The 24,764-nt window shown below is 48.6% G+C and overlaps 1 protein-coding gene across 1 annotated transcript in view; it reads right to left on the bottom strand.

The window, feature by feature from the left end:
• Positions 1-24,764, bottom strand: part of SLC4A3 (solute carrier family 4 member 3) — a 706,827-nt gene that overhangs the window by 16,592 nt on the left and 665,471 nt on the right. Inside the window, exons 20-22 of the mRNA XM_069227213.1 lie at positions 17,779-18,032; positions 11,443-11,612; positions 10,862-11,035 (exon numbers count right to left, since the gene is read on the bottom strand). Of these exons, the coding sequence (XP_069083314.1) occupies positions 10,862-11,035; positions 11,443-11,612; positions 17,779-18,032 (598 nt within the window). The remainder of the gene's footprint in view (positions 1-10,861; positions 11,036-11,442; positions 11,613-17,778; positions 18,033-24,764) is intronic.

The following is a 24,764-nucleotide window of genomic DNA, read 5'->3' as shown; positions in this document are numbered from 1 at the left end:
GAAACACGCTCCACAAAAAGGACCAGTTTCAACAGAAACAATAAATACTGTATCTTGTGGTGCGTTAGAGCATAGAACACACCTGGCACTGCGTACGGAAATGTGTGCAATGATTGTGTGGTCAGAAAGTAATTGTGTGCACAGTTGTCCTTTGCATAATTATGGCTCCAGGAGAAACCTGGTGGGACTTCATGGATAACACGATTAATTCCACCTGCACACAGGAGGATGCACTGGGTACCAGAATATGATCTGACTGGATTCATACTAGAACATCTCCACCCACTGGGGCAACAGTTCTGTAAGTGATGTTAAAGACACAATATTTATGTCAGTGTACTGGCCATGAGTGATCCAGACTGAGTGCAAGGTCCTCTGAGAGCCAACAGGGTTTCTGGATGAAGTTGTTCGCATTAAGGCCCACATTTAAGAAAAGTGGTGCAGCATTATATGCAGCTCCACTTTTCTTGCGCCGATCAGCACCCCCGTAACACTACCATGTGTTCACCGTATTAAACATACAGCGCACCATGGCGCAGATTAGGGATAATAGCATAAAAATGTTTGACGCTATTGTAGTACACTGCAGGATTAGCGCCAAAAATGTTGTGGTCCCCCTAACAGGGGAATGCCCCCCTTGCATACATTAGGCCTGGTGTGGGCATAATGTGGCACAAGGGGTTACATGCATTGTGCAACTTTGTAAATCTGGCACAGGGAATTTGTCCTCATTGTGCCACATTAGGGTCATAAAAAATGACGTTAATGTGGTGCAAGGAGGTGGTAGGCCCTCTTAAATTTGGGCCTAAATGTGCAGTGTTCTGTTCCATACATAGGTAAAGGTCCCAGGGCTCACAATGAAGGTCCCTGGAGCACTGAGGCAGGATAAAGCACTTGCAATGACTTGAAAAACAGCCAGGGGTCATTAAACAGGGAGGCAGAGCCCACTGAAGTGCTCGGTTTACAAGCAAGTTAGTGGCCAGAGTATACCAACCAATACATTCAGTTAAAGGACTGAACAACCTTTATCATACACACTGTCTGTAACTTACAGTGTTTGAGGGAGGTGTTGTCTCTGGTACATTTATTATCATCAGTGCTTTGTCCATCTACAGTATTTGTTTACTTTAATTTCTCAAAAAATATAATGAAAGCTGTTATAAAAGGGTCTTTGGTTGGCAGTCGGGTTACCCCCTGTCCAAGCAAGGACCCTCGCTCTAGTCAGGGTAAATAACACACAATCCAAATTATCCTGTGCCCACCCTCTGGCAGCTTGGCACTGAGCAGTCAGGCTTGACTTAGAAGGCATTGTGTAAAGTATTTGTGCAATAAATCATGCAATAACACAGTAGAACACCACAAAAATACACCACACAGTGTTTAGAAAAATATATAATATTTATCTGGTAAAATGCAGGTCAAAAACGAATAAGATGCAATAAGTATATGTTGAAAATATCACTGTAAAAATGATATAAAGAGTCTTTAATCTTTTAAAAGCAATCAATGTCTCTTTCAAGGACAAAGTACCTGGTTTGCGTTCAAAATCTCCACAAAGAACTGCAGAGGAGGAGAGGCGTGGAAAACAGGGAGGTCTGCATCGATTTCTTGGGTTGCACATGGCGATGCGTCATGCAGGGATGGCTTTGTGTCAATTTCCCGTCGCTTGGTCGTGGATCCTCCTCGGGTTGTGGGGTTTTCGGATCCCCGGCGACGATGCGTGGATTTCTGGCGCTGACAGGACAAAGTCACCGGGCTGTGTCGATCCGGTGGGCGTTGCGTGGAAATTTCTACTGCACGGCAGTCGCTGCGTGGATTCCTCTCTGGAAGTCTGGCTGCGTCATTCTTGTTCGGCTGTGCTTCCATCCAGTGGGCCGTGCGTCGAATTTCCAGTCAATACGCTGGCATTGTGTCGATCTCCTCATTGTGAAGTCGGGCTGCGTCGTTCCGGTTCGGCGGGCGGTGAATTCTTCACTGCGATGCAGGCTGTGCATCGTTTCTGGCAGGCTGTGCGTCGATTTTCACCGCACAAGGAGTCCTTCTTGTAGAGATGAAGTTTTTTTGTTCATGAGACTTCAGGGAACAGGAGGCAAGCTCTATCCAAGCCCTTGGAGAGCACTTCTCACCACAGCCAGAGAGCAGCAAGGCAGCAGTCATTCAAAGAAAACAGTCAGGTGAGTCCTTTGGGCAGCCAGGCAGTTCTTCTTGCCAGGATGCAAGCTCTGGTTCAGGTTCTCTTCTCCAGGAAGTGTCTGAGTTGGTAGGGGCAGAGGCCCTGTTTAAATACCCAAATGTGCCTTTAAAGTGGGGGAGACTTCAAAGACTGGGTTAGAAGTGCACAAGGTCCCCTTTCAGTTCAATCCTGTCTGCCAGGGTCCCAGTAGGGGGTGTGGCAGTCCTTTGTGTGAGGGCAGGCTCCTGTCCTTTGACATGTAAGTGTCAGGCCCTCCACCCTGGTAAAGCATACCTATTGCCCTTGTCAAAGGGTCAGCAAGCCTGTTGGCATTATCAAGGGGTCAACACCTCAACATATATAAAACAGACTAATTGGTTTTGTCAGAAAGTCATCAATAACTTTAATAAAACTCATATTTCTCAAAGTGGCACACTGCAGCGTTTTATGATTATGGGGCTCATTTTGACCCTGGTGGTAAAAACTGCCTACCACCGCGGCAACGGTCTTTTGGCGGCCGTCGCCGCTGTGGTAGGCCGTCCAGCAGATTATGACCACAGCTGGATTTCCGCCAGAAGGATGGTGGAAATCTGGCTGTGGCCAGGATGGCAGATGGCAGTAAGGTGGCACTGCTGCCAGCAGCAGCGCCACGCCAGTAGACAGCCGCCGGACGTATTATGAGAAGAATACGGCCAGGCAGTGTTCTGCTGGCAGACGCTGCTGCTGATATACCAAATACCCAAGGCCTCTAAATTAAATGCAACTAGTCGGCCTGCAGCACTGATTGTGCCACCCACTTAAGTAGCTCTATAAACATGTCTCAGGCCTGCTGCTGCAGAGCCTGTGTGTGCAGTCTCATTGCCACCCCGACATGGCATCAAAAGCCTCTTGCCAAGCCCAGAACTCCCCTTTTTTATGTACAAGTAACCCCTAACGTAGGCCCTAGGAAGCCCATAGGGCTGGGTGTCATGTAAGCATAAGCAGGACATGTACCTTTAAGTTTTTCATGTCCTAGTAATGAAAAACTCCCAGTCATTCTTCATTGCTGTGAGGCCTACCCTTCTCATAGGCCAGCATTGGAAATTCCTTATAAAATCATTAAGCTGTAATTTCTGATCTGATAGGAGTATCTGCATCATGCTTAGTACCATTGGAATGGTAATGATCAATCCTCTTTACTGGTAAAGTCAGATTTATTATTACTAACTTAGAAATGCCACTTCTAGAAGGGTGACATTTCTCTGCACTCCGCCCTGTGTTCCTACAGCCTATCTCCAATACACGTCTAGACTGGGCTAGGTGACAGCTACACTTGCTTTCCCTTCAGACACCCACAACACAGGATATTCCACTACATCTGCATTCACCTGCATAGTGATGGGTCTTCCTGGGGAGGTGGTTAGGAAGGGCTCCCACTTACACCTCAAAGGGTAAGGACTAGAGTTCACACAATGGGGCTGATTACCTCCCACTGGCTGTCTGGAGCAACGACTGACCTGAAAGGGGGACATGTGTGTAGGATGATGGCTCAGTTTATGGTGTGGCACCCTAAACTGAGTCCAGGCAACCCTTAGTGATGATAGGTGTCCAGATAGCAAAGGTTCACTAGGGGTAGCTGAGGCGAGCAGCTAAAGATTATATAGGAGGAGTCAGTAACTGTTCATAAGAAAGAACCAACCATTTGTTGCAAAAATAAATAATTCTTTATTGCAACACTAAAGCTATACAAACATTGGTTTCTCTCCACCTGGAGATATCAACACACAAAAAATACACTTAGCAACAATCAGAAAAGCATAAAAACACATGGAGCCCTATGGGGGGGCAAACTATGTACTAAAAAAAGTGGTATAAGAGTGGAGGTACCCAACCAAGGTCCGTGTGTTAGGATCGCAGGGGCTGGGGGAGTAGGACACTACCAGAAGTACTGGAAATTCCACAGGCAGCTGGGTGCAGGGTTGTTATCGAGGCGGTGTCCCATAGGCTAACACAGGACCCTCGCGGTTGGATTTTTATGGATTCAGGACTCTTCCCAGGAGACCCGAGGAAACCAGTTGGCACAAGGAAGGTTGGTGAGTGCCCCAACACATGGATACCCAGAAGACTGGAGTACTTACACCAGGGAGCCCAGGTGCATAGGGGTGAATTGGCATTGGAAACCCTTGTTGAAGTCAATGGAAGCCTCAGTTGTACAGCTGCTGTTGCAACCTGTGGACCAGGCCAGTGGAACCAAAAGGTGGATTCAGGACGTGAAGAACCTGAAAAAAAAGGGGACAGTGTCCAGACCACTCGGAGATGTCCAGGCGGGGCAGGTAGGCAATACTCACCCTCTAGGAGGTGAAGTTTCTGCAGGATGGTGAAGGAAAAAGTCCAGTGGCGGAGTCCAGGGGGATGGAGGAGATCACTGGAGTCACCCATGAGCTGTCCCATGTCAGTTGCCGGATTTCAGGAGGGTCAGTGTGTAGGAGGCTGGACTGGCTTGTAGTGAGTACCAAGGGGTACTTGCACCTTGCACCAGGCCCAGTTATCCCTTATTAGTGTATAGGGTGTCTAGCAGCTTAGGCTGATAGATAATGGTAGCTTAGCAGAGCAGCTTAGGCTGAACTAGGAGACGTGTGAAGCTACTACAGTACCACTTAGTGTCATATGCACAATATCATAAGAAAACACAATACACAGTTATACTAAAAATAAAGGTACTTTATTTTTATGACAATATGCCAAAGTATCTTAGAGTGTACCCTCAGTGAGAGGATAGGAAATATACACAAGATATATATACACAATAGCAAAAATATGCAGTATAGTCTTAGAAAACAGTGCAAACAATGTATAGTTACAATAGGATGCAATGGGGAAACATAGGGATAGGGGCAACACAAACCATATACTCCAAAAGTGGAATGCGAACCACGAATGACCCCAAACCTATGTGACCTTGTAGAGGGTCGCTGGGACTATTAGAAAATAGTGAGAGTTAGAAAAATAACCCTCCCCAAGACCCTGAAAAGTGAGTGCAAAGTGCACTAAAGTTCCCCTAAGGACAAAGAAGTCGTGTTAGAGGAATAATGCAGGAAAGACACAAACCAGCAATGCAACAACTGTGGATTTCCAATCTAGGGTACCTGTGGAACAAGGGGACCAAGTCCAAAAGTCACAAGCAAGTCGGAGATGGGCAGATGCCCAGGAAATGCCAGCTGCGGGTGCAAAGAAGCTTCTACTGGACAGAAGAAGCTGAGGTTTCTGCAGGAACGAAAAGGGCTAGAGACTTCCCCTTTGGTGGACGGATCCCTCTTGCCGTGGAGAGTCGTGCAGAAGTGTTTTCCCGCCGAAAGAACGCTAACAAGCCTTGCTAGCTGCAAATCGTGCGGTTAGCGTTTTTGGACGCTGCTGAGACCCAGGAGGGACCAGGAGGTCGCAAATTGGACCAGCAGAGAGCGAAGACATCGAGCAAGACAAGGAGCCCTCTCTGAAGCCGGTAGCACCCGGAGAAGTGCCAGAAACAGGCACTACGAGGATGCGTGAAATGGTGCTCACCGAAGTTGCACAAAGGAGTCCCACGTCGCCGGAGACCAACTTAGAAAGTCGTGCAATGCAGGTTAGAGTGCCGTGGACCCAGGCTTGGCTGTGCACAAAGGTTTTCCGCCGGAAGTGCACAGGGGCCGGAGTAGCTGCAAAGTCGCGGTTCCCAGCAATGCAGCCCAGCGAGGTGAGGCAAGGACTTACCTCCACCAAACTTGGACTGAAGAGTCACTGGACTGTGGGGGTCACTTGGACAGAGTCGCTGGATTCGAGGGACCTCGCTCGTCGTGCTGAGAGGAGACCCAAGGGACCGGTAATGCAGCTTTTTGGTGCCTGCGGTTGCAGGGGGAAGATTCCGTCGACCCACGGGAGATTTCTTCGGAGCTTCTGGTGCAGAGAGGAGGCAGACTACCCCCACAGCATGCACAAGCAGGAAAACAGTCGAGAAGGCGGCAGGATCAGCGTTACAGAGTTGCAGTAGTCGTCTTTGCTACTATGTTGCAGGTTTGCAGGCTTCCAGCGCGGTCAGCAGTCGATTCCTTATCAGAAGGTGAAGAGAGAGATGCAGAGGAACTCGGATGAGCTCTTGCATTCGTTATCTAAAGTTTCCCCAGAGACAGAGACCCTAAATAGCCAGAAAAGAGGGTTTGGCTACCTAGGAGAGAGGATAGGCTACTAACACCTGAAGGAGCCTATCAGCAGGAGTCTCTGACGTCACCTGGTGGCACTGGCCACTCAGAGCAGTCCAGTGTGCCAGCAGCACCTCTGTTTCCAAGATGGCAGAGGTCTGGAGCACACTGGAGGAGCTCTGGACACCTCCCAGGGGAGGTGCAGGTCAGGGGAGCGGTCACTCCCCTTTCCTTTGTCCAGTTTCGCGCCAGAGCAGGGGCTAAGGGGTCCCTGAACCGGTGTAGACTGGCTTATGCAGAATTGGGCACATCTGTGCCCAACAAAGCATTTCCAGAGGCTGGGGGAGGCTACTCCTCCCCTGCCTTCACACCATTTTCCAAAGGGAGAGGGTGTCACACCCTCTCTCAGAGGAAGTTCTTTGTTCTGCCATCCTGGGCCAGGCCTGGCTGGACCCCAGGAGGGCAGCTGCCTGTCTGAGGGGTTGGCAGCAGCAGCAGCAGCAGCTGCAGTGAAACCCCAGGAAGGGCAGTTTGGCAGTACCAGGGTCTGTGCTACAGACCACTGGGATCATGGGATTGTGCCAACTATGCCAGGATGGCATAGAGGGGGCAATTCCATGATCATAGACATGTTACATGGCCATATTCGGAGTTACCATTGTGAAGCTACATATAGGTAGTGACCTATATGTAGTGCACGCGTGTAATGGTGTCCCCGCACTCACAAAGTTCAGGGAATTGGCTCTGAACAATGTGGGGGCACCTTGGCTAGTGCCAGGGTGCCCTCACACTAAGTAACTTTGCACCCAACCTTTACCAGGTAAAGGTTAGACATATAGGTGACTTATAACTTACTTAAGTGCAGTGTAAAATGGCTGTGAAATAACGTGGACGTTATTTCACTCAGGCTGCAGTGGCAGGCCTGTGTAAGAATTGTCAGAGCTCCCTATGGGTGGCAAAAGAAATGCTGCAGCCCATAGGGATCTCCTGGAACCCCAATACCCTGGGTACCTCAGTACCATATACTAGGGAATTATAAGGGTGTTCCAGTAAGCCAATGTGAATTGGTAAAATTGGTCACTAGCCTGTTAGTGACAATTTAAAAGTAATGAGAGAGCATAACCACTGAGGTTCTGGTAAGCAGAGCCTCAGTGAGACAGTTAGGCACCACACAGGGAACACATACCTGCACACCTATGAGCACTGGGGCCCTGTGTGACAGGGTCCCAGTGACACATACATATAGGCCACAACCTTATGAACACTGGGGTCCTGACTAGCAGGGTCCCAGTGACACATAACAAACATACTGAAAACATAGTGTTTTCACTATGAGCACTGGGGCCTAGCCATCAGGATCCCAGTGAGACAGTGAAAACAGTGACAAACTTCCTGACATACACTCACAAACAGGCCAAAAGTGGGGGTAACAAGGCTAGAAAGAGGCTACTTTCTCACACAGTGGCCAGCAGGACCACCAATAAGCCTTGGCAAATGCAAATAGCTAATGCAAGGAAGATTGCAGGTTCACGCCAAGGGAAATTCCTTCTTACTTCTTGGATGCACACAGAGTCCTTGTGATCCTGGAGCATGCACAACCACAGATGTTGCAGAAACTTTCAGGAGCTGGAGAAACAATTTTGCAGTGGAAGCTCTCCCAACTGAATACAATTTTGTTTTGGTTCCAAAAGCAGACCAGCAACAGTTCCAGAGGCCAAGTTGCAGAAGTGTCTTGCAGAGAGTTCCTTGAAGAGTCTTGCTTGATACATCTGATGAGCCACTCTCAGGGGAGCCTTAAGTAACCCTAATAGGGGGTTGGCCACTCTCTGGAGTGACCCACCTATTAGAGGGAGTCAGGAACGTCATCTACCTGGCCTAACCAGTCAGAGGCTTGTTTCCAAGATCGCAGAATCAACCGCCTCCTGGCAGAGCTCTGTGCACCTCCCTCGGGAGGAGCTGGACAGGAAGGTGGTCACTCCTCTGTCCTTTGTGTAGTTTCATGCCAGAGCAGGAACCAGGGGTTCCTAAACTGGTGCAAACTGGATTATGCAAGGAGGGCACCAAATGTGCCCTTCAAAGCAGTCTGGTGGCACTCAGAGACCAACCCATGTCAGCCCAGAGACACCTAATACACAGTGGGGGGTGGTCACATTTCTCCCTAGCAGGAAATGCTTTGTTCTGCCTTTCCTTGCTTGAGTTAGAGTCCTCAGCAGGGTGGCAGAACAGTGTATAGGGTCGGCAGCAGCGTGGGCCGGAAGCCAGACCCCGTAAGGCTGCACAGGCAGAACTGGGAGATCCTCTAAGGAACCCCCAGATTACATGGGATCATGCAACTATCACTAGAATTGGTGTAGTTGCATGATTCCAACATGTTTGATACCAAACATGCCTAGGTTCGGAGAACCCATTATGTAGTTAAGATGTCTTTCCCGCACTTACAAAGCCCATGGAATGGAGTCTGGGGATTGGAGCTGTACCCTTCTCATGCAGGGGTAGCCTCACACTTAGGGACATGCATCCTGCCCTGAGCTGAAGAGCCTACCAGAAGGATGCCTTACAGTGTCTAAGTTCAGTGACCATGATATAAGGCAAGCCCTATATCGGAGGTGAGTAGTGCATGCACCATTTCACGCAGGCAGCAATAGCTGGCCTGCAGACATTTTGCATCGACTCCCATGGGTGCCACAATATATGCTGCAGCCCACGAGGATCCCCTGGTGTACCAATGTCCTGGATACCTAGGAACAATATACTAGAGACTTACATGGGTGCACCAGGATGTCAATTGTGGGATGTAAACGTTTACCAGAAACCAAATTTAGAGGAGAGACACTGGGCTCCTGATTAGCAAGATTCCAGTGCTCAACAGTCTGAACACACTGACACCAGGCAAAAAGTGAGGGTAACTATGTCAGAAAGATGCTACTTTCCTACACTGTGAATTTCACAAGAATTCTTTTGTAGTCATCCCCCACATCAAAGGCACATTCTGGTATAAGTACTGTGTCTCTTGACCTACTCAGTAGTTCACTCCTGGATCAAGAAGAAACTCTGCTGGAGTAACGGCTGCTGTGCCAGAAGGATTGCTCCCTTGCTTTGCCTGACTGTGCCAGAGCTCTTGAGAGCAAACATGTGCTTATGACCGCAACCTCTGCTTAATACTGCTCTCCCGGCAGGGCTAGGTTCATGCGCCAAAGAAGTGCCACCACGCCTGGCTCACGTCGTGCCTCCCCTTATGCAGGTTGCGATCCCTCCCACAAGCTACTGTGCACGGCCACGCCACTCACATGCTAAACACCAGGCTGGCGGCTGCATCACAACTCCGGAGGGCTGGATAGTGCCTTAGGTTCCGGCAGCCACCCAACCAACTCTACAACCAGGAACTTCCACCATTGCGGCCAAGGCCATACATACCCGAGGAGAGGTGCACTCAGCATCAACGCAGGCTAGGACAAGGAGACGTTCTGCGACCGCAGTGTAACCTTGCTGCCAGAAGTGCAGCGTACTTCCCTTGCTAACATTGTGGTACCATATTCATCCTAAGAGAGACACCCAAGGGTCTGCGTCTCATCAGTTCCCTTTTCTTTCATAAACCTCGCTCCACCAGGACAGCGAGGTCCACAAGGAATGTTACCACAGGCCTCTCCAGCATTTTCACTTCTCAACAATACTGAACTATTGGGGAATGCACAGCTTACTAAAACACTGCTTTGATTACACTTTTAGAATTAGTGATAGTAATAACTCTAATTAGTGATAGTAATAACTCCTCCAAAATGTATTAATAAGATCTTTTTAGTGTTTTGATCTTGATTTAAATAGATAAACATTGACAATTTTCTCTAAAACCAGTGTGGAGTCTTTTTGGAGTTTTTCACTGGATGTGTATGTGTGTTGCACAAATACTTTACCACATGCCTCTTAAGTTAAGTCTGACTGCTCTGCACCAAGTTACCAGAGGGTGAGCACAGGTTGATTTAGGGTATGTATCTGACTTACACTGTCTAGAGTGGTGGAGTTTGCCTGGCTGAGGTGTATGCCCTAGCCAACTAGAAACCCCATTTCTAACACTAGATTTAAACTAAATGCCACAAAGGAGGCTTTCTGGACCGACATCTTCCTTTCTGCCAAATTTGGTGCAATTCCATTCAGCTGTTTTTCCTTTAGTGCTGTTAAATGCATGGGGGAAATGTGGGACCCCATTCTTCTCAGCTCCCACTTAACAGATCACTCCAAAACTTTCCAGGAAGGAACTGAGTTGGATGAAACTTTTTTGGAGTGTTTTGTGAAGATTCATCTAACATGACAGCAGTAAACCAAAAATATAAAAAACTCCATTTTGTATGGTGATGCAGTCCTAACTTTAATTACCCTACATCAAGGATTCTCAGTTCACTATGCAGGTTCTCATCCTAATATACTTCTCCAGCCACATAGTCAGAGTTCAGTCTTAAGCAATGACCTTTGTATTGTGGACCAGGGGTGCCATGTTTGATTATAATAATAGAACAGTTGAGAATTTGAAAAACAATCTTACAGCTTTGAGCTCCTTCTCTTGGAAGATGCGTGGAAGCAGGAAGCGGCGTAGAGGGACAGTCAGGATCAGGACGAACGGAAAAGCCAGTGAAGCAACTGTGGATTTAACCACCCACAAGACCACAATACAGGCGAGCTGGATCCCGGTGAAGAGGTTCATCTTCCAGGTCTTCACCTAAGTGGACAAGAGGTGAGGTTTACCTTCAGTCATCAAGAATCATCACGTAATCTAATCATTTGCAATTCAAACATGGGAACACTGCCCAAGGTCACGGTCCGCAAGTATCATTGCAATGAAATGAAAATACAAGTATGACTGCAATATTCTGAATACAGTTATATAGATAAACACTGATAAAATGAAAAAAGATCAAATGTACATATATACTGCCTGAAATGTTAAAAAGATAAATGAACTAAAACCAAGAACCTTACATCTAAGCCAAGAGCACTTAGCATTTTGGGACTTGTAGTATCACTTTTACCACTATCAATCTTGCCTTAGAAATTCCAGCAAAACAAACTATCGCAAAGTGCTGTACACATCTCTCCTTTGTGAGATAAGGCAGGTCCTTGGTTTACCTTCACCACGTAGGTGTGGTCCGGGTGGTGTTTCGAAGGCATCAGCACCAGGAGGATCCGTTCGTACAGCTGGATTCCAGTCAGAGAAGTAACGCCCATGTAGAGGAAAATTCCAAAGAGAACAGCAAGAGGGATCTGGCGGAGCACGTTCCGCATCACGATGGACATACCTGAGGGGCAACGGGGAAAGGGGTTATCCATGTCTGATCTTTCCAAGAGAAGAGCCCAGCCACGCCCAGTCTGTGACAACACAATCAGTACATACAAGGATGCGTAGGGGCTGAATCAGTGTGGCAGACATAGGAGGGTGGAAGCTGAAGAATGAAAGGACACTCATGGGACGGTCAAAAGAGAGCATTTATACCACAAAGAGAGAGGGCCTGATTCACAAAGGTAAACTTAGACCAAAAGTCCAAGTTTACTACTTTCGATATTCACAAAGTTAAGTTACGAGTAGTATATTTACATCCACACTCGGGCGGAATCTTAGACTTTTGGTCAAACCTTTACACTTGTGAATCAGGCCCGTTATCTGAACCATAGATTAGCACACAGTTGGACACACAGAGTGCATGCAAAGAGGCAGGTGAGAGATTACAGAAAATGAAAAAGGAGTGTGTGAGATCTGTATTTTAGGGGCAGTCAGTGGTTAATGGGTAGTGTTTGTGGTGAGAACTGTTGTTTACAACTGGTATCCCATGGTCACAAAACTTGTGCACTCCCAGTGGATAGCTATGTTGCTCCATTTGGTCACCCGACTCTCAGGGATAGTACAAACAATCACTATTTGTTACTCTAGGAGCTTGTAGGGATTAGGAATTCAGACACAGCATGCAACAGTAAATAACCCTCAATATCTGAATATTATAATATATCTGTGAAGAAAGGATCTTGGTAACTAGATCGAGCAGCTAGAAGAAGGGTAAAAATAGAAATAGGAGGTGCTAGGCCCATTTAACACTGAGATACAACTCTACAAACTTTTATTGCATGCACACAGTAGGTGACAGATGTTATCCTAGAAAAAGAAAAAGTAACCATCTGCTGCACAATTTGATTTGCAGATTTTAAAATAAAACACTGAGTTGAAACAGATAAGAGCTAAGAAAATGGTGGGGTTAAAATGAATGTGCTACCCTTTACAAAAGATAATTGGACACTATTTGCCAGTTGATTGTTTTACTGAGATGTGTAACAAGGTGAAAATGTTGCCCAGGTGGACTATAAATCCCCATTTGGTGACGTAGGAGCAAGAAATAAGATTCTTAAATAGTTCAATGTAAGTCAGTCATGGAAAATAAATCCATTCTTTGGCCTATGTGGACTATTTTCCAACAAAACATGTAAATAGCACTAAATCAATCACGGAACTGGAACAGGGGTGGCATCAAAATTCATAAAGATTATCAAAGCACCAAAGGAAAGTTCACACATTAGTCTTGCAGCACCGTTTGGCTATGATCTAAGAAGACACAGGCGAATTTTAAATTATGCCGGTGTAGTTCACATCATTTTTGGAATTTCATGTTACGCCTGTTATGCGACCCCGAAATTACATCATCACACCATGTCACGTAATTGCACCTCAGACAGCGGCGAGATTATAGTGCAGGAATATTGTGAACACCTAAAACGCCAACAGTGTTTATTCATGGCACTTATGTTTCTCACACTTTGTTTTAGTGAGAAATGCCTCCTTGTGTCCAAAATTAAAGTAGAGACGCATTTCTTTCTAAAGTATAGGTTTAAATGACAGATTTGGATTTCATTTAATTACGCTTACTTTTGCAGAAAATGTTTGTAGTTACATGAAACCAAATTAAAAATTTTGCACACCCAATACTTTTGGGTACCAGTGCACTGAATGCCAGAGAACATTCAAGGAGACTACTTTAGCGTCTCCTGATCTTATGCCTCGCAACAAGATGTCCCGACCAAGACGGATGAAAGTTTGTGTTGTAGGGAATTGTTTTCCCCACTCTCACTCCGGGCTGCAGGCAGCTGATGAAGTTTAAAACTTACATCTGTTCAGCTTTAACCCTACACTCAACCCTACTGTAGACTAAACCAGGAAGGAGTAGTTCTCATTTGTGGACTTGAGTGGAATGGTCTAACGTATGCATCATGAAAGAGAGCAACTCTCATCTACTGAACTTGACCAGAGAGGGCCAAACTGTACCCCAAATGAAGGGGAAAGACACACCTATTGATCACAAGTGCTGAGGGAGGTCTCACCTGTTTACCTTGAAACCTGAGGGAAGGACAGTCTCACTTCTGGACCATGAATAAGCAAGAAAGCCTTCCTTCTGGACCATGAACAATAGAGGAAGGCTTCCTTCTGGACCATGAATAATGGAGATGAGGAAGGCTTCCTTCTGGACCATGAATAATAGAGGAGGGGAAGGCTTCCTTCTGGACCATGAATAATGGAGGAGAGGAAGGCTTTCTCATGGACCATGAATAATGGAGGAGAGGAAGGCTTCCTTCTGGACTATGAATATTGGAGGAAGGCTTCCACCGGGACCATGAATAACGGAGGAACCTGGACCATGAATAATGGAGGAAGGCTTCCACCTGGACCATGGAGGAAGGCTTCCATCTGGACCATGAATAATGGAGGACCCTGGACAATGAATAATGGAGGAAGGCTTCCACCTGGACCATGAATAATGGAGGAAGGCTTCCCTCTGGACGATGAATAATAGAGAAGAGGAAGGCTTCCTCCTGGACCATGCCATGAATAATGGAGGAGAGGAAGGCTTCCTCCTGGGCCAAGATTAATGGAGGAGAGGAAGGCTTCCTCCTGGACCATGAATAATAGAGGAGAGGAAGGCTTCCTCCTGGACCATGAATAATAGAGGAGAGGAAGGCTTCCTTCTGGACCATGAATAATGGAGGAAGGCTACATTCTGGACCATGAAAAATGGAGGAACCTGGACCATGAATAATGGAGGAAGGCTTCCACCTGGACCATGAATAATGGAGGATGGAGGAAGGCTTGCACCTGGACCATGAATAATGAAGGAAGGCTTCTAATTGGACCATGAATAATGGAGGAAGGCTTCCAATTGGACCATGAATAATGGAGGAAGGCTTTCTCTGTACCATGAATAATAGAGGGAGGCTTTTTCTGTGCCATGAATAATGGAGGAAGGCTTCCTCTGGGCCATGAATAATGGAGGAAGCTTCCTTCCAGACCAGGAATAATTAAGGAAGGCTACATTCTGGACCATGAATAATAAAGGAAGGCTTTCACCTGGACCATGAATAATCCAGCAAGGCTATTGTCTGAGTCATGAATAACGGAAGAAGACTTCCTTCTGGACTCTGGACCATGAATAATGGAGAAAGGCTTCCATCCAGACCATGACTAATGTGGGAAGACTTTCACCTGGACCATGAATAATAGAGGAGGCTTCCTTCTGGACCATGAATAATCGAGGAAGGCTTCCTTCTGGACCATGAATAATACAGGAAGGCTTCCACCTGGAACATGAATAATGGAGGAAGGCCACCTTCTGGACCATGAATAAAGGAGGGAGGCTTCCTTCTGGACCATGAATCATGAAGGAAGGCTACATTCTGGACCATGAATAATAAAGGAAGCCTTCCACCTGGCCATGAATAATGGAGGAAGGCTTCCTTAAGGACCATGAATAATGGAGGAGGCTTCCTTCTGGACCATCAATAATGGAGGAAGGCTTCCTTCTGGACCATGAATAATGGAGGAAGGCTTCCTCATGGACCATGAATAATGGAGGAAGGCATCCTCCTGGACCATGAATAATGGAAGAAGGCTTCCTTATGGACAATGAATAATGGAGAAGGCTTTCTTCTGAACCATGAATAATGGAGAAAGGCTTCCACCTGGATCATGAATAATTGAGAAGGCTTCCTTCTGGACCATGTATAATGGAGGAAGACTTCCACCTGGACCATGAAAAATGGAGGAAGGCATCCACCTGGACCATGAATAATGGAGGAAGTCTAAATTCTGAACCATGAATAATGGAGGAAGGCTTCCTTCTGAGCCATGAATAATGGGGGAGACTTCCTTCTGGACTCTGGACCATGAATAATGGAGGATGGCCACCTTCTGGACCATGAAAAATACAGGAAGGCTTCCACCTGGACCATTATTAATGGAGGAACGCTACCTTCTAGACCATGAATAATGGAGGAAGGCTTCCTTCTGGACCATAAATGATGGATGAAGGCTTCCTTCTGGACCATAAATAATGGAGGAAGGCTTCCTTCTGGACCATGAATAATGGAGGAAGGCCTCCTTCTGGACCATGAATAATACACAAAGGCTTCCACCTGGACCATGATAAATGGAGGAACGCTACTTTCTGGACCATGAATAATGGAGGAAGGCTTCCTTCTGGACCATAAATAATGGAGGAAGGCTTCCCTGGACCATAAATAATGGAGGAAGGCTTCCTTCTTGATCATGAATAATGGAGGAGGCTTCCTTCTGGGCCATGAGTAATGGAGGAGCCTTCCTTCTGGACCATAAATAATGGAGGAAGGCTTCCACCTGGATCATGAATAATGGAGGAAGGTTTCCTTCTGGACCATGAATAATGGAAGACGTCTTCCTTCTGAACCATGAATAATGGAGGAAGGCTTCCTTTGGACCATAAATAATGGAGAATACTTCCTTCTAGACCATGAATAATGGAGGAAGGCTTCCACCCGGACCATGAATAATGGAGAAAGGCTTCCTTCTGGACCATTGCATAATGGATGAGGCTTCCTTCTGGACTCTGGACCATGAATAATGGAAGAAAGCTTTCTTCTAGACCGTGAATACTTGATCTCGCCTATGGACATGATCTATGAACCATGGAGGGGTGTAAAATATGCCATGGGCAAAAGTGGAAGATACACCTTCAGAGCTCAAATAATGAGAGATGTCTTAATTCTTTACCATGGAAGCTTCCTTCTGGACCATGAATAATACAGGAAGGCTTCCATCTTGAATAATGGAGGAAGGCCACCTTCTGGACCGTGAATAAAGGAGGAAGGCTTCCTCATGGACCATGAATAATGGAGGAAGGCATCCTCCTGGACCATGAATAATGGAAGAAGGCTTCCTTCTGGACAATGAATAATGGAGAAGGCTTTCTTCTGAACCACGAATAATGGAGGAAGGCTTCCACCTAGATCATGAATAATGGAGAAGGCTTCCTTCTGGACCATGAATAATGGAGGAAGCCTTCCACCTGGACCATGAAAAATGGAGGAAGGCTTCCACCTGGGCCATGAATAATGGAGGAAGTCTAAATTCTGAACCATGAATAAAGGAGGAAGGCTTCCTTCTGGACCATGAATAATGGGGGAGACTTCCTTCTGGACTCTGGACCATGAATAATGGAGGATGGCCTCCTTCTGGACCATGAATAATACAGGAAGGCTTCCACCTGGACCATGATTAATGGAGCAACGCTACCTTCTGGACCATGAATAATGGAGGAAGGCTTCCTTCTGGACCATAAATGATGGATGAAGGCTTCCTTCTGGACCATAAATAATGGAGGAAGGCTTCCCTGGACCATAACTAATGGAGGAAGGCTTCTTTCTTGACCATGAATAATGGAGGAGGCTTCCTTCTGGGCCATGAGTAATGGAGGAGGCTTCCTTCTGGGCCATGAATAATGGAGGAGGCTTCTTTCTGGACCAGGAATAATACAGGAAGGCTTCCACCTGGATCATAAATAATGGAGGAAGGTTTCCTTCCGGACCATAAATAATGGAGAATACTTCCTTCTAGACCATGAATAATGGAGGAAGGCTTCCACTCGGACCATGAATAATGGAGAAAGGCTTCCTTCTGGACCATTGCATAATGGAGGAGGCTTCCTTCCGGACTCTGGACCATGAATAATGGAAGAAAGCTTTCTTCTAGACCGTGACTACTTGATCTCGTCTATGGACATGATCTATGAACCATGAAGGGGTGCAAAATATGCCATAGGCAAAAGTGGAAGATTCACCTTCAGAGCTCAAATAATAAGAGATGTCTTAATTCTTTACCATGGAAGCTTGGGTGGTTTCTAGTATGATCCACGAATGAAGGGGGAGGGCCACAATGTACAACAAATGAAGGCGAAAGACTCACCTAAGAAGTATTAGTGCTGGAGAAGGTCTCACTTGTTTACCATGGCTGATAAGAGCTCTCCCTTGTCAATCATGAATAACAGAGGCATTATTACCTACGGACTATGACGAAAGCAGGAACTCTGAATTATGCACCATAGAAAATGGAAGAATTCTAACATATGGAACATGAATGATGAGGGAGGTGCAGACCAGGGCTGAGGGAGTTCTCACCTACGAGAAGTGCGATCAGTACTCCGGTGAGTCGTTGCTCCTTCACTTCCTCTATCTTCGGCTTCTCACCCGGAGCAATGGCTTTGCTCATCAACGTTAAAGCATTCACGTGAGTGACAGAACGGACAGTGGCAGCTGTGAGCCAAGGGAGCCCAAAGAGGGCACAGATGCCCCCCAGTGTGCCGATGAGGAGAAGGTCCAAGTGGAATCCAGACCCCTTCACCAGCTTCCTCTCCTTCTTACTTACTATCAGACTGTGGAGAGAGAGAGAGGAAAAGAGAGGAAGAGAGTGCAGGTGAGACAGCAGAGTCAGGACAGAATGTGCCTTGAGGATGTGAGAGGTCACCAGTTGTGAGAGCGACTGCGCTAGAGTCAGTGTGTGATTGCCTACATGAGAGCACCTGTGACGCGGTTTATGTGAAGGTCTGTGAAAGACAGTGTATGAGACAGCTTTGTATAAAAAGACCTCTATGAGAGTGTGGGGTCGCAAGAAAAGAGTATGTAAGAGATAGCCATGAGAAAAAAGAGGTGGTGAGGGTGACTTTGTGAAAGAGGCTTTCACACACCTCTTATGACAGCAACTGGCGTCTATGAAAAAAAATGTGCTAAAGTGCTTCAAGAAGCCCATGAGGAGCGGTCTTTGAGGCACTAGGAAGGTCACCTGAGAGGGGGTAAAGGTGCCTGTGAAAAACTGTGAGAGCCCTGTTAGAAACACTCTGCTGGACTGCAGTGCAAAAGCTTATGGAGAAGGGCCTGTGACTCCTTGTAAGAGCCCTTGAGGGTGTGAGGGTGACACTGGGGGGGCAAGTGAGGCAGGGTCATGAAAGAGCATCGATGCAGTAGCTGAGTGACAGTAGCTCAGTGACAGCATCTGAGAGACAGCATCTGAATGACGGCATCTGAGAGACAGCATCTGAGAGATAGCATCTCAGTGACAGCATCTGAGTGACAGTATCAGTGACAGCATCTGAGAGACAGCATCTGAATGACGGCATCTGAGAGACAGCATCTCAGTGACGGTATCTGAGTGACAGCATCTGAGAGACAGCATCTGAGAGACAACATCTGAGTGACAGCCATTATAAGAGGGACTGTGGAGGTGTGCAAGGGGCGTAACGCAAGATGGTGATATCTGAAAGTTTGCAAGAGCATTGGGAGGAGAGCTCAGGAGCGAGAGGGAGTGATTTGTGACAGAAAGTGTGGGAGAGGAGTGAAGTGTGAAGAAAGCAAGGGAATGTGAGACTGTGTGTATGTTTGAGTAAAGGAGTGCCTGAGCGTGAATGTGCCAGCCTTGATAACTGCGTGAGTATTGAGTTTTCATATGAAACTTAACATGTCATTAGTCATAACAACAGCTTAGTGGCATTCAGGTAACACACGGAAAGAGCATTCTTTACTCATATATACCTAGGATGCGAGACCCAACGGCGAGTGAGGCACACATAACACAGAGAAGGGAAAAGTAGCAAAGAGAAGGGAAAAATAAATGAAATAAAAAAAGTCCTCCTGAATGTGACATAACCTGCGTTATACAGTAATTACTGAGAACATTGAATATAGTCGTCGGTGGCACGTTTGTTAGCCTAACAGGGAGAGAACTGTGAGAGTATGTCCTTGAGTATGGTTCATTGAGCTCCCCCAGCCCCTTATGGATGTGATGTGCCCAAGGCATTTCCGAAGACAGCTGTGCACATCTGCCCGGCACTGGAACATAAACCTGACTCTCCGAGAGCAAGGCTAGGGTCGCTCTTGGCATCCAGCACTGCCCGCTTCTTGACTGGCATCCCTTGCAGTTTGATGCTCGAGTAGTAATCAGCTTCAGCTCGTGCCCATGTCAGAAGTATTCTCGCCAGTCCCTCGCGTGGGTTGCCGTCAGTGCTGTCCAGTGCATCCTACTGGACGTTCAAACAGAACAAAAGCGAAGTCAGTGGATTTGTGTATGTGTGTCTGCTGGAGTTTGTGTCCAAACTCCCAGTATGCAGGATTCCCGGGTGAGTAGCAAGATGTGTTCGGTAATCTCACTGGTAATTTCCACGATCATGCCCCAAGGATGCTGCAGTGGTTGACAGTCCCGTGTCATGGGGTGGAAGGCAGCCCCCGCAGTCGCGCAACAGCGCACACTGAGTTCATCCCCGGGAACATTCTAGCTCTGCTATGTGGGGACAGGTATGTCTGGTGTAGGTAGTTGAACTGTGTATATCATAATTGAGTAATACCACACTTCTTTCATTTGTCGCAACGCTTGTGCAAACTGTCAGTGAATGGGGCAGACAGCGCCGTGTCCCACCTCGCCCGTGCCTGGCTGTGCGCTGCGGCACCAGACACATGCTGGCGATGACATCTCGGGTGCCCCTGTGTGTGAACAACATGCCTAATATCCTGCAGCAGGGAGGCTCCCGACCCTCCACCCCCCAATGGCTAGTATCTGGAAATGAGGAATGACATAAGAGCGCCTTCCCTGTATAGCTCGCCCAGCGCCGGGAGGCCACCACAGCCCGACTGGTCATAGTAGCCAAGCCCGGTGTCTGCCATAGTGGAGCCAGTGGGCAATGCGGCAGCTCACTATCATGCCCCATCACATATCTTGCCCAATACAGGCGGGTACCCTCATCTGCCTACACTCTGTGCTGTGCCAGAATCTCAGACAAGCTAACCATGTCCATAGCGGGACTCCATTAAGTGCTTTCTGGATCCGAGTGGTCTCGGGGCACTCATCGGACCCCAACCACCACATTGGCCACTGAAGTTGGGCTGCCGCATAGTACCTTTCATTATTGGGTGCCCCAGACCCCCTCCAGTTGTGGCTTCTTTAGCACCTTGAAAGTCACCCGCATTCTACCTCCGCTCCAGATCAATTCTGCTAATAGGCTGTGTACTTCTTTAAAAAAGGTCCCGGACAGTTAATTTAATAGCCGAGGCAGCACTAGCATCCTTGCTATCGCAACTCATCCCACAGGTGGCAATGGGAGGGAAGTCCAGAAAGGGAGAGAACTGTGGATCCACCTTAAGGCTCTATTCAGGCTGCCGTCCCTACGGTCATCTGGGTTATGAGAGATCCGTATCCCTAGATATTTAAAAGTGTTGTGGCACCATCTCAATCGGCAGTCCGGGGGAAGGCCCCGTTCTGGCCCTGGCACCAGTGCTAGAGGGTATATACATGATTTGTCCCAGTTGACTCGCAAACTAGACATCTCCCCAAAACCATCCATCAGGGCCATTAAGTGTGGAAGCGTAGAAGGGGAATCTTGTGGAAACACCAGTGCATCATCCGCGTACAGGGACATCACATAATGTTCCCCATAAATCGCATGCCCCCATGCCTCGCCTGGAGTCGCAGTTCACATGCCAAGGGCTCCACGGCTAGGGCAATTAATAAAGTAGACGGCAGACAGCCCTGCCTGGTGCCTCCTCTGTGGCTAGCGAAGGCATCCTATATGGTCATGCCTGTGTCCACCCTCCCATCGGGCTCCCATAAAGTGTCCTGATGCAGGTTAAAAAACAGCGCCATCGCTCATCTGCACGAGTGTGGCTGCGAGGGATCCCCATCCCAGGATAACGAAGGCCTTTTCAGTGCCAAGTAATACACATCCCTCCGCCATGACCTGGGGCTGCGTCAATAAGACGGAGCAATGGTTGAATATTAATGGAGGTGTTATGGCCAGGGATCCAGCCTGACTGATCCGGGGAACCACACTATGGATGGCAGGAAGTGCACTGTTGGCCAGTATTTTCCTTAGAATTTTACAGTCCAGGTTTAATAAGGACCATGGTCGATAGCATCGGACATCTGACCATTATCAATGCCTCCCTATATGTTCGGGGTAATTTAGCGGTCTGCCGGGTCTCAATAAATACTTCCAATAATTTGGGCGCTAGCGTGGCTGCGTATTGGATGTAATATTCACTGGAGAGTCCATCAGTCCTTGGAGTATTAGTAATGTCAATCTCTTGTATGGCCAGTTTTATTTCAGCTCAGTGCATCGGTGCCCGTAGGTCATCCCTGTGTGTCGGCGAGGGCGTGGTTAGCGCCAGGCCATGGAAGTAGGCACGCAGTGCACTGGGGGCAGTCATAGCGCTATATAATGATGGAAAGTAATCTTTAAAAGCAGGGTTTATGGCCGCTGTGTATTCACTACCTGTCTGTCGTGCTAGTGGCCTGCCTGACTGCTCTCCATCAGTCTGTGCCGTGGTACCCGTCGTCCGTGGTCGTGTCTCCCCAGCCATGTGTGGGCGTCTCGGTACCCCCTCACCCAGCGCAGAGGCAGGTGGGCGCCCCGTCTCTGATTCTGGGGTCTCATCTCTGCCTCCAGTCTGGAGAGCTCAGCCGTCAGCGCCCTCCGAGCTCCCCAGACACCCAGAGACTGAGGGCCGTGCGAAGATGCAGGTGCAAGGGTGTCCAGAAACGCTGGTTCACCAATATTTGGGGGGTCTATCCCCGCAGTCGCCAGCGGGACGCCATCTAGATGTCCCTCTTAACTCACACATCCGCCTTCCTGGTTGATTTTTTGCGATTGCAGCACACACGGCGCTATGAGCGATCCATACCTGCGCTCCTTCACCACGGGCAGGTGAAGGTCCCGCGCACCTGACCCTCCATCAACCTCTTATCCCAGGAGCGCGCAGTGCGCGACGTGTCTCTTGTGAGTTCACCATGTGTGTGGCGGCGCCTGAGATGTGCTTGTACCGTACAGCGCTTTGGGGTTCTAGCCACACCTCGGGGGTCCCGCGTCAGGAACTTATAGTGAGGGGTAGAGGGGGTTTGTCATTCGCCAAAGTGTCAGTGTGTTTCCTCCACCGCCCTTCGAATAAAAGGCTGCTGGGCGCAGTGGAACCCGGACTGGGAGGCCTCGTGGCGCTGTGGCTGATGTGTGCTTCCCTCTTGTTATCCCCATTGTGCGTCGTGAGCCCACAGAGCACCCCAGACACAGTGTGCAGTCCCCCTCACACAATGTGCAGCCCTCACACACACACAATGTGCAGACCCTCACACAGACAGAGTGTGCAGCCCCTCACACGGACACAATGTGCAGCCTCCCAACACAGACACAATGTGCAGCCCCAACACAGACACAATGTGCAGCCCCTCACACAGACACAATGTGCAGCCCCCCACACAGACACAATGTGCAGCCCCCAACACAGGCACAATGTGCAGCCCCCCACACAGACGCAATGTGCAGCCCCTCACAGTGTGCAGCCCCTCACACAGACACAATGTGCAGCCCCTCACACAGACACGATGTGCAGCCCCTCACACAGGTACAATGTGCAGCCCCTCCCACAGACACAATGTGCAGCCCCTCACACAGAGACAATGTGCAGCCCCTCACACAATGCGCAGCCCCTCACACAGGTACAATGTGCAGCCCCTCACACAGACACAATGTGCAGCCCCTCACACACAGAGACACAATGTGCAGCCCCTCACACGGACACAATGTGGAGACCCTCACACGGACACAATGTGCAGCCCCCAACACAGACACAGTGTGCAGCCCCTCACACAGACACAGTGTGCAGCCCCTCACACAGGCACAATGTGCAGCCCCTCACACAGACACAATGTGCAGCCCCTCACACAGACAGTGTGCAGCCCCTCACACAGACACAATGTGCAGCCCTCACACAGACACAATGTGCAGCCCCTCACACAGACACAATGTGCAGCCCTCAAACAGACACAATGTGAAGCCCCTCACACAGACACAATGTGCAGCCCCCCACACAGACACAATGTGCAGCCCCTCACAGTGTGCAGCCCCTCACACAGACACAATGTGCAGCCCCTCACACAGACACGATTTGCAGCCCCTCACACAGGCACAATGTGCAGCCCCCCACACAGACACAATGTGCAGCCCCTCACACAGACACAATGTGCAGCCCCCCACACAGGCACAATGTGCAGCCCCTCACACAGACACAATGTGCAGCCCTCACACAGACACAATGTGCAGCCCCTCACACAGACACAATGTGCAGCCCTCAAACAGACACAATGTGAAGCCCCTCACACAGACACAATGTGCAGCCCCCCACACAGACACAATGTGCAGCCCCTCACAGTGTGCAGCCCCTCACACAGACACAATGTGCAGCCCCTCACACAGACACGATTTGCAGCCCCTCACACAGGCACAATGTGCAGCCCCCCACACAGACACAATGTGCAGCCCCTCACACAGACACAATGTGCAGCCCCCCACACAGGCACAATGTGCAGCCCCTCACACAGACAGAATGTGCAGCCCCTCACACAGACAGAGTGTGCAGCCCCTCACATAGACACAATGTGCAGCCCTCACACAGACACAATGTGCAGCCCCTCACACAGACACAATGTGCAGCCCTCAAACAGACACAATGTGAAGCCCCTCACACAGACACAATGTGCAGCCCCCCACACAGACACAATGTGCAGCCCCTCACAGTGTGCAGCCCCTCACACAGACACAATGTGCAGCCCCTCACACAGACACGATGTGCAGCTCCTCACACAGACACAATGTGCAGCCCCTCACACAGGCACAATGTGCAGCCCCCCACACAGACACAATGTGCAGCCCCTCACACAGACACAATGTGCAGCCCCCCACACAGACACAATGTGCAGCTCTTCACACAATGTGCAGCCCCGCACACGGACACAATGTGCAGCCCCCCACACAGGCACAATGTTCAGCCCCTCACTCACACAGACACAATGTGCAGCCCCTCACACAGACACAATGTGCAGCCCCTCACACAGGTACAATGTGCAGCCCCTCCCACAGACACAATGTGCAGCCCCTCACACAGAGACAATGTGCAGCCCCTCACACAATGCGCAGCCCCTCACACAGGCACAATGTGCAGCCCCTCACACAGACACAATGTGCAGCCCCTCACACACAGAGACACAATGTGCAGCCCCTCACACGGACACAATGTGGAGACCCTCACACGGACACAATGTGCAGCCCCCAACACAGACACAGTGTGCAGCC

Source organism: Pleurodeles waltl, chromosome 3_2 (genome assembly GCF_031143425.1).
Source record: "Pleurodeles waltl isolate 20211129_DDA chromosome 3_2, aPleWal1.hap1.20221129, whole genome shotgun sequence".
Classification (NCBI taxonomy): Eukaryota; Metazoa; Chordata; class Amphibia; order Caudata; family Salamandridae; genus Pleurodeles; species Pleurodeles waltl.
Note: the sequence above shows the minus strand (reverse complement) of the source record. Positions and strands in the feature narration are given on the sequence as shown.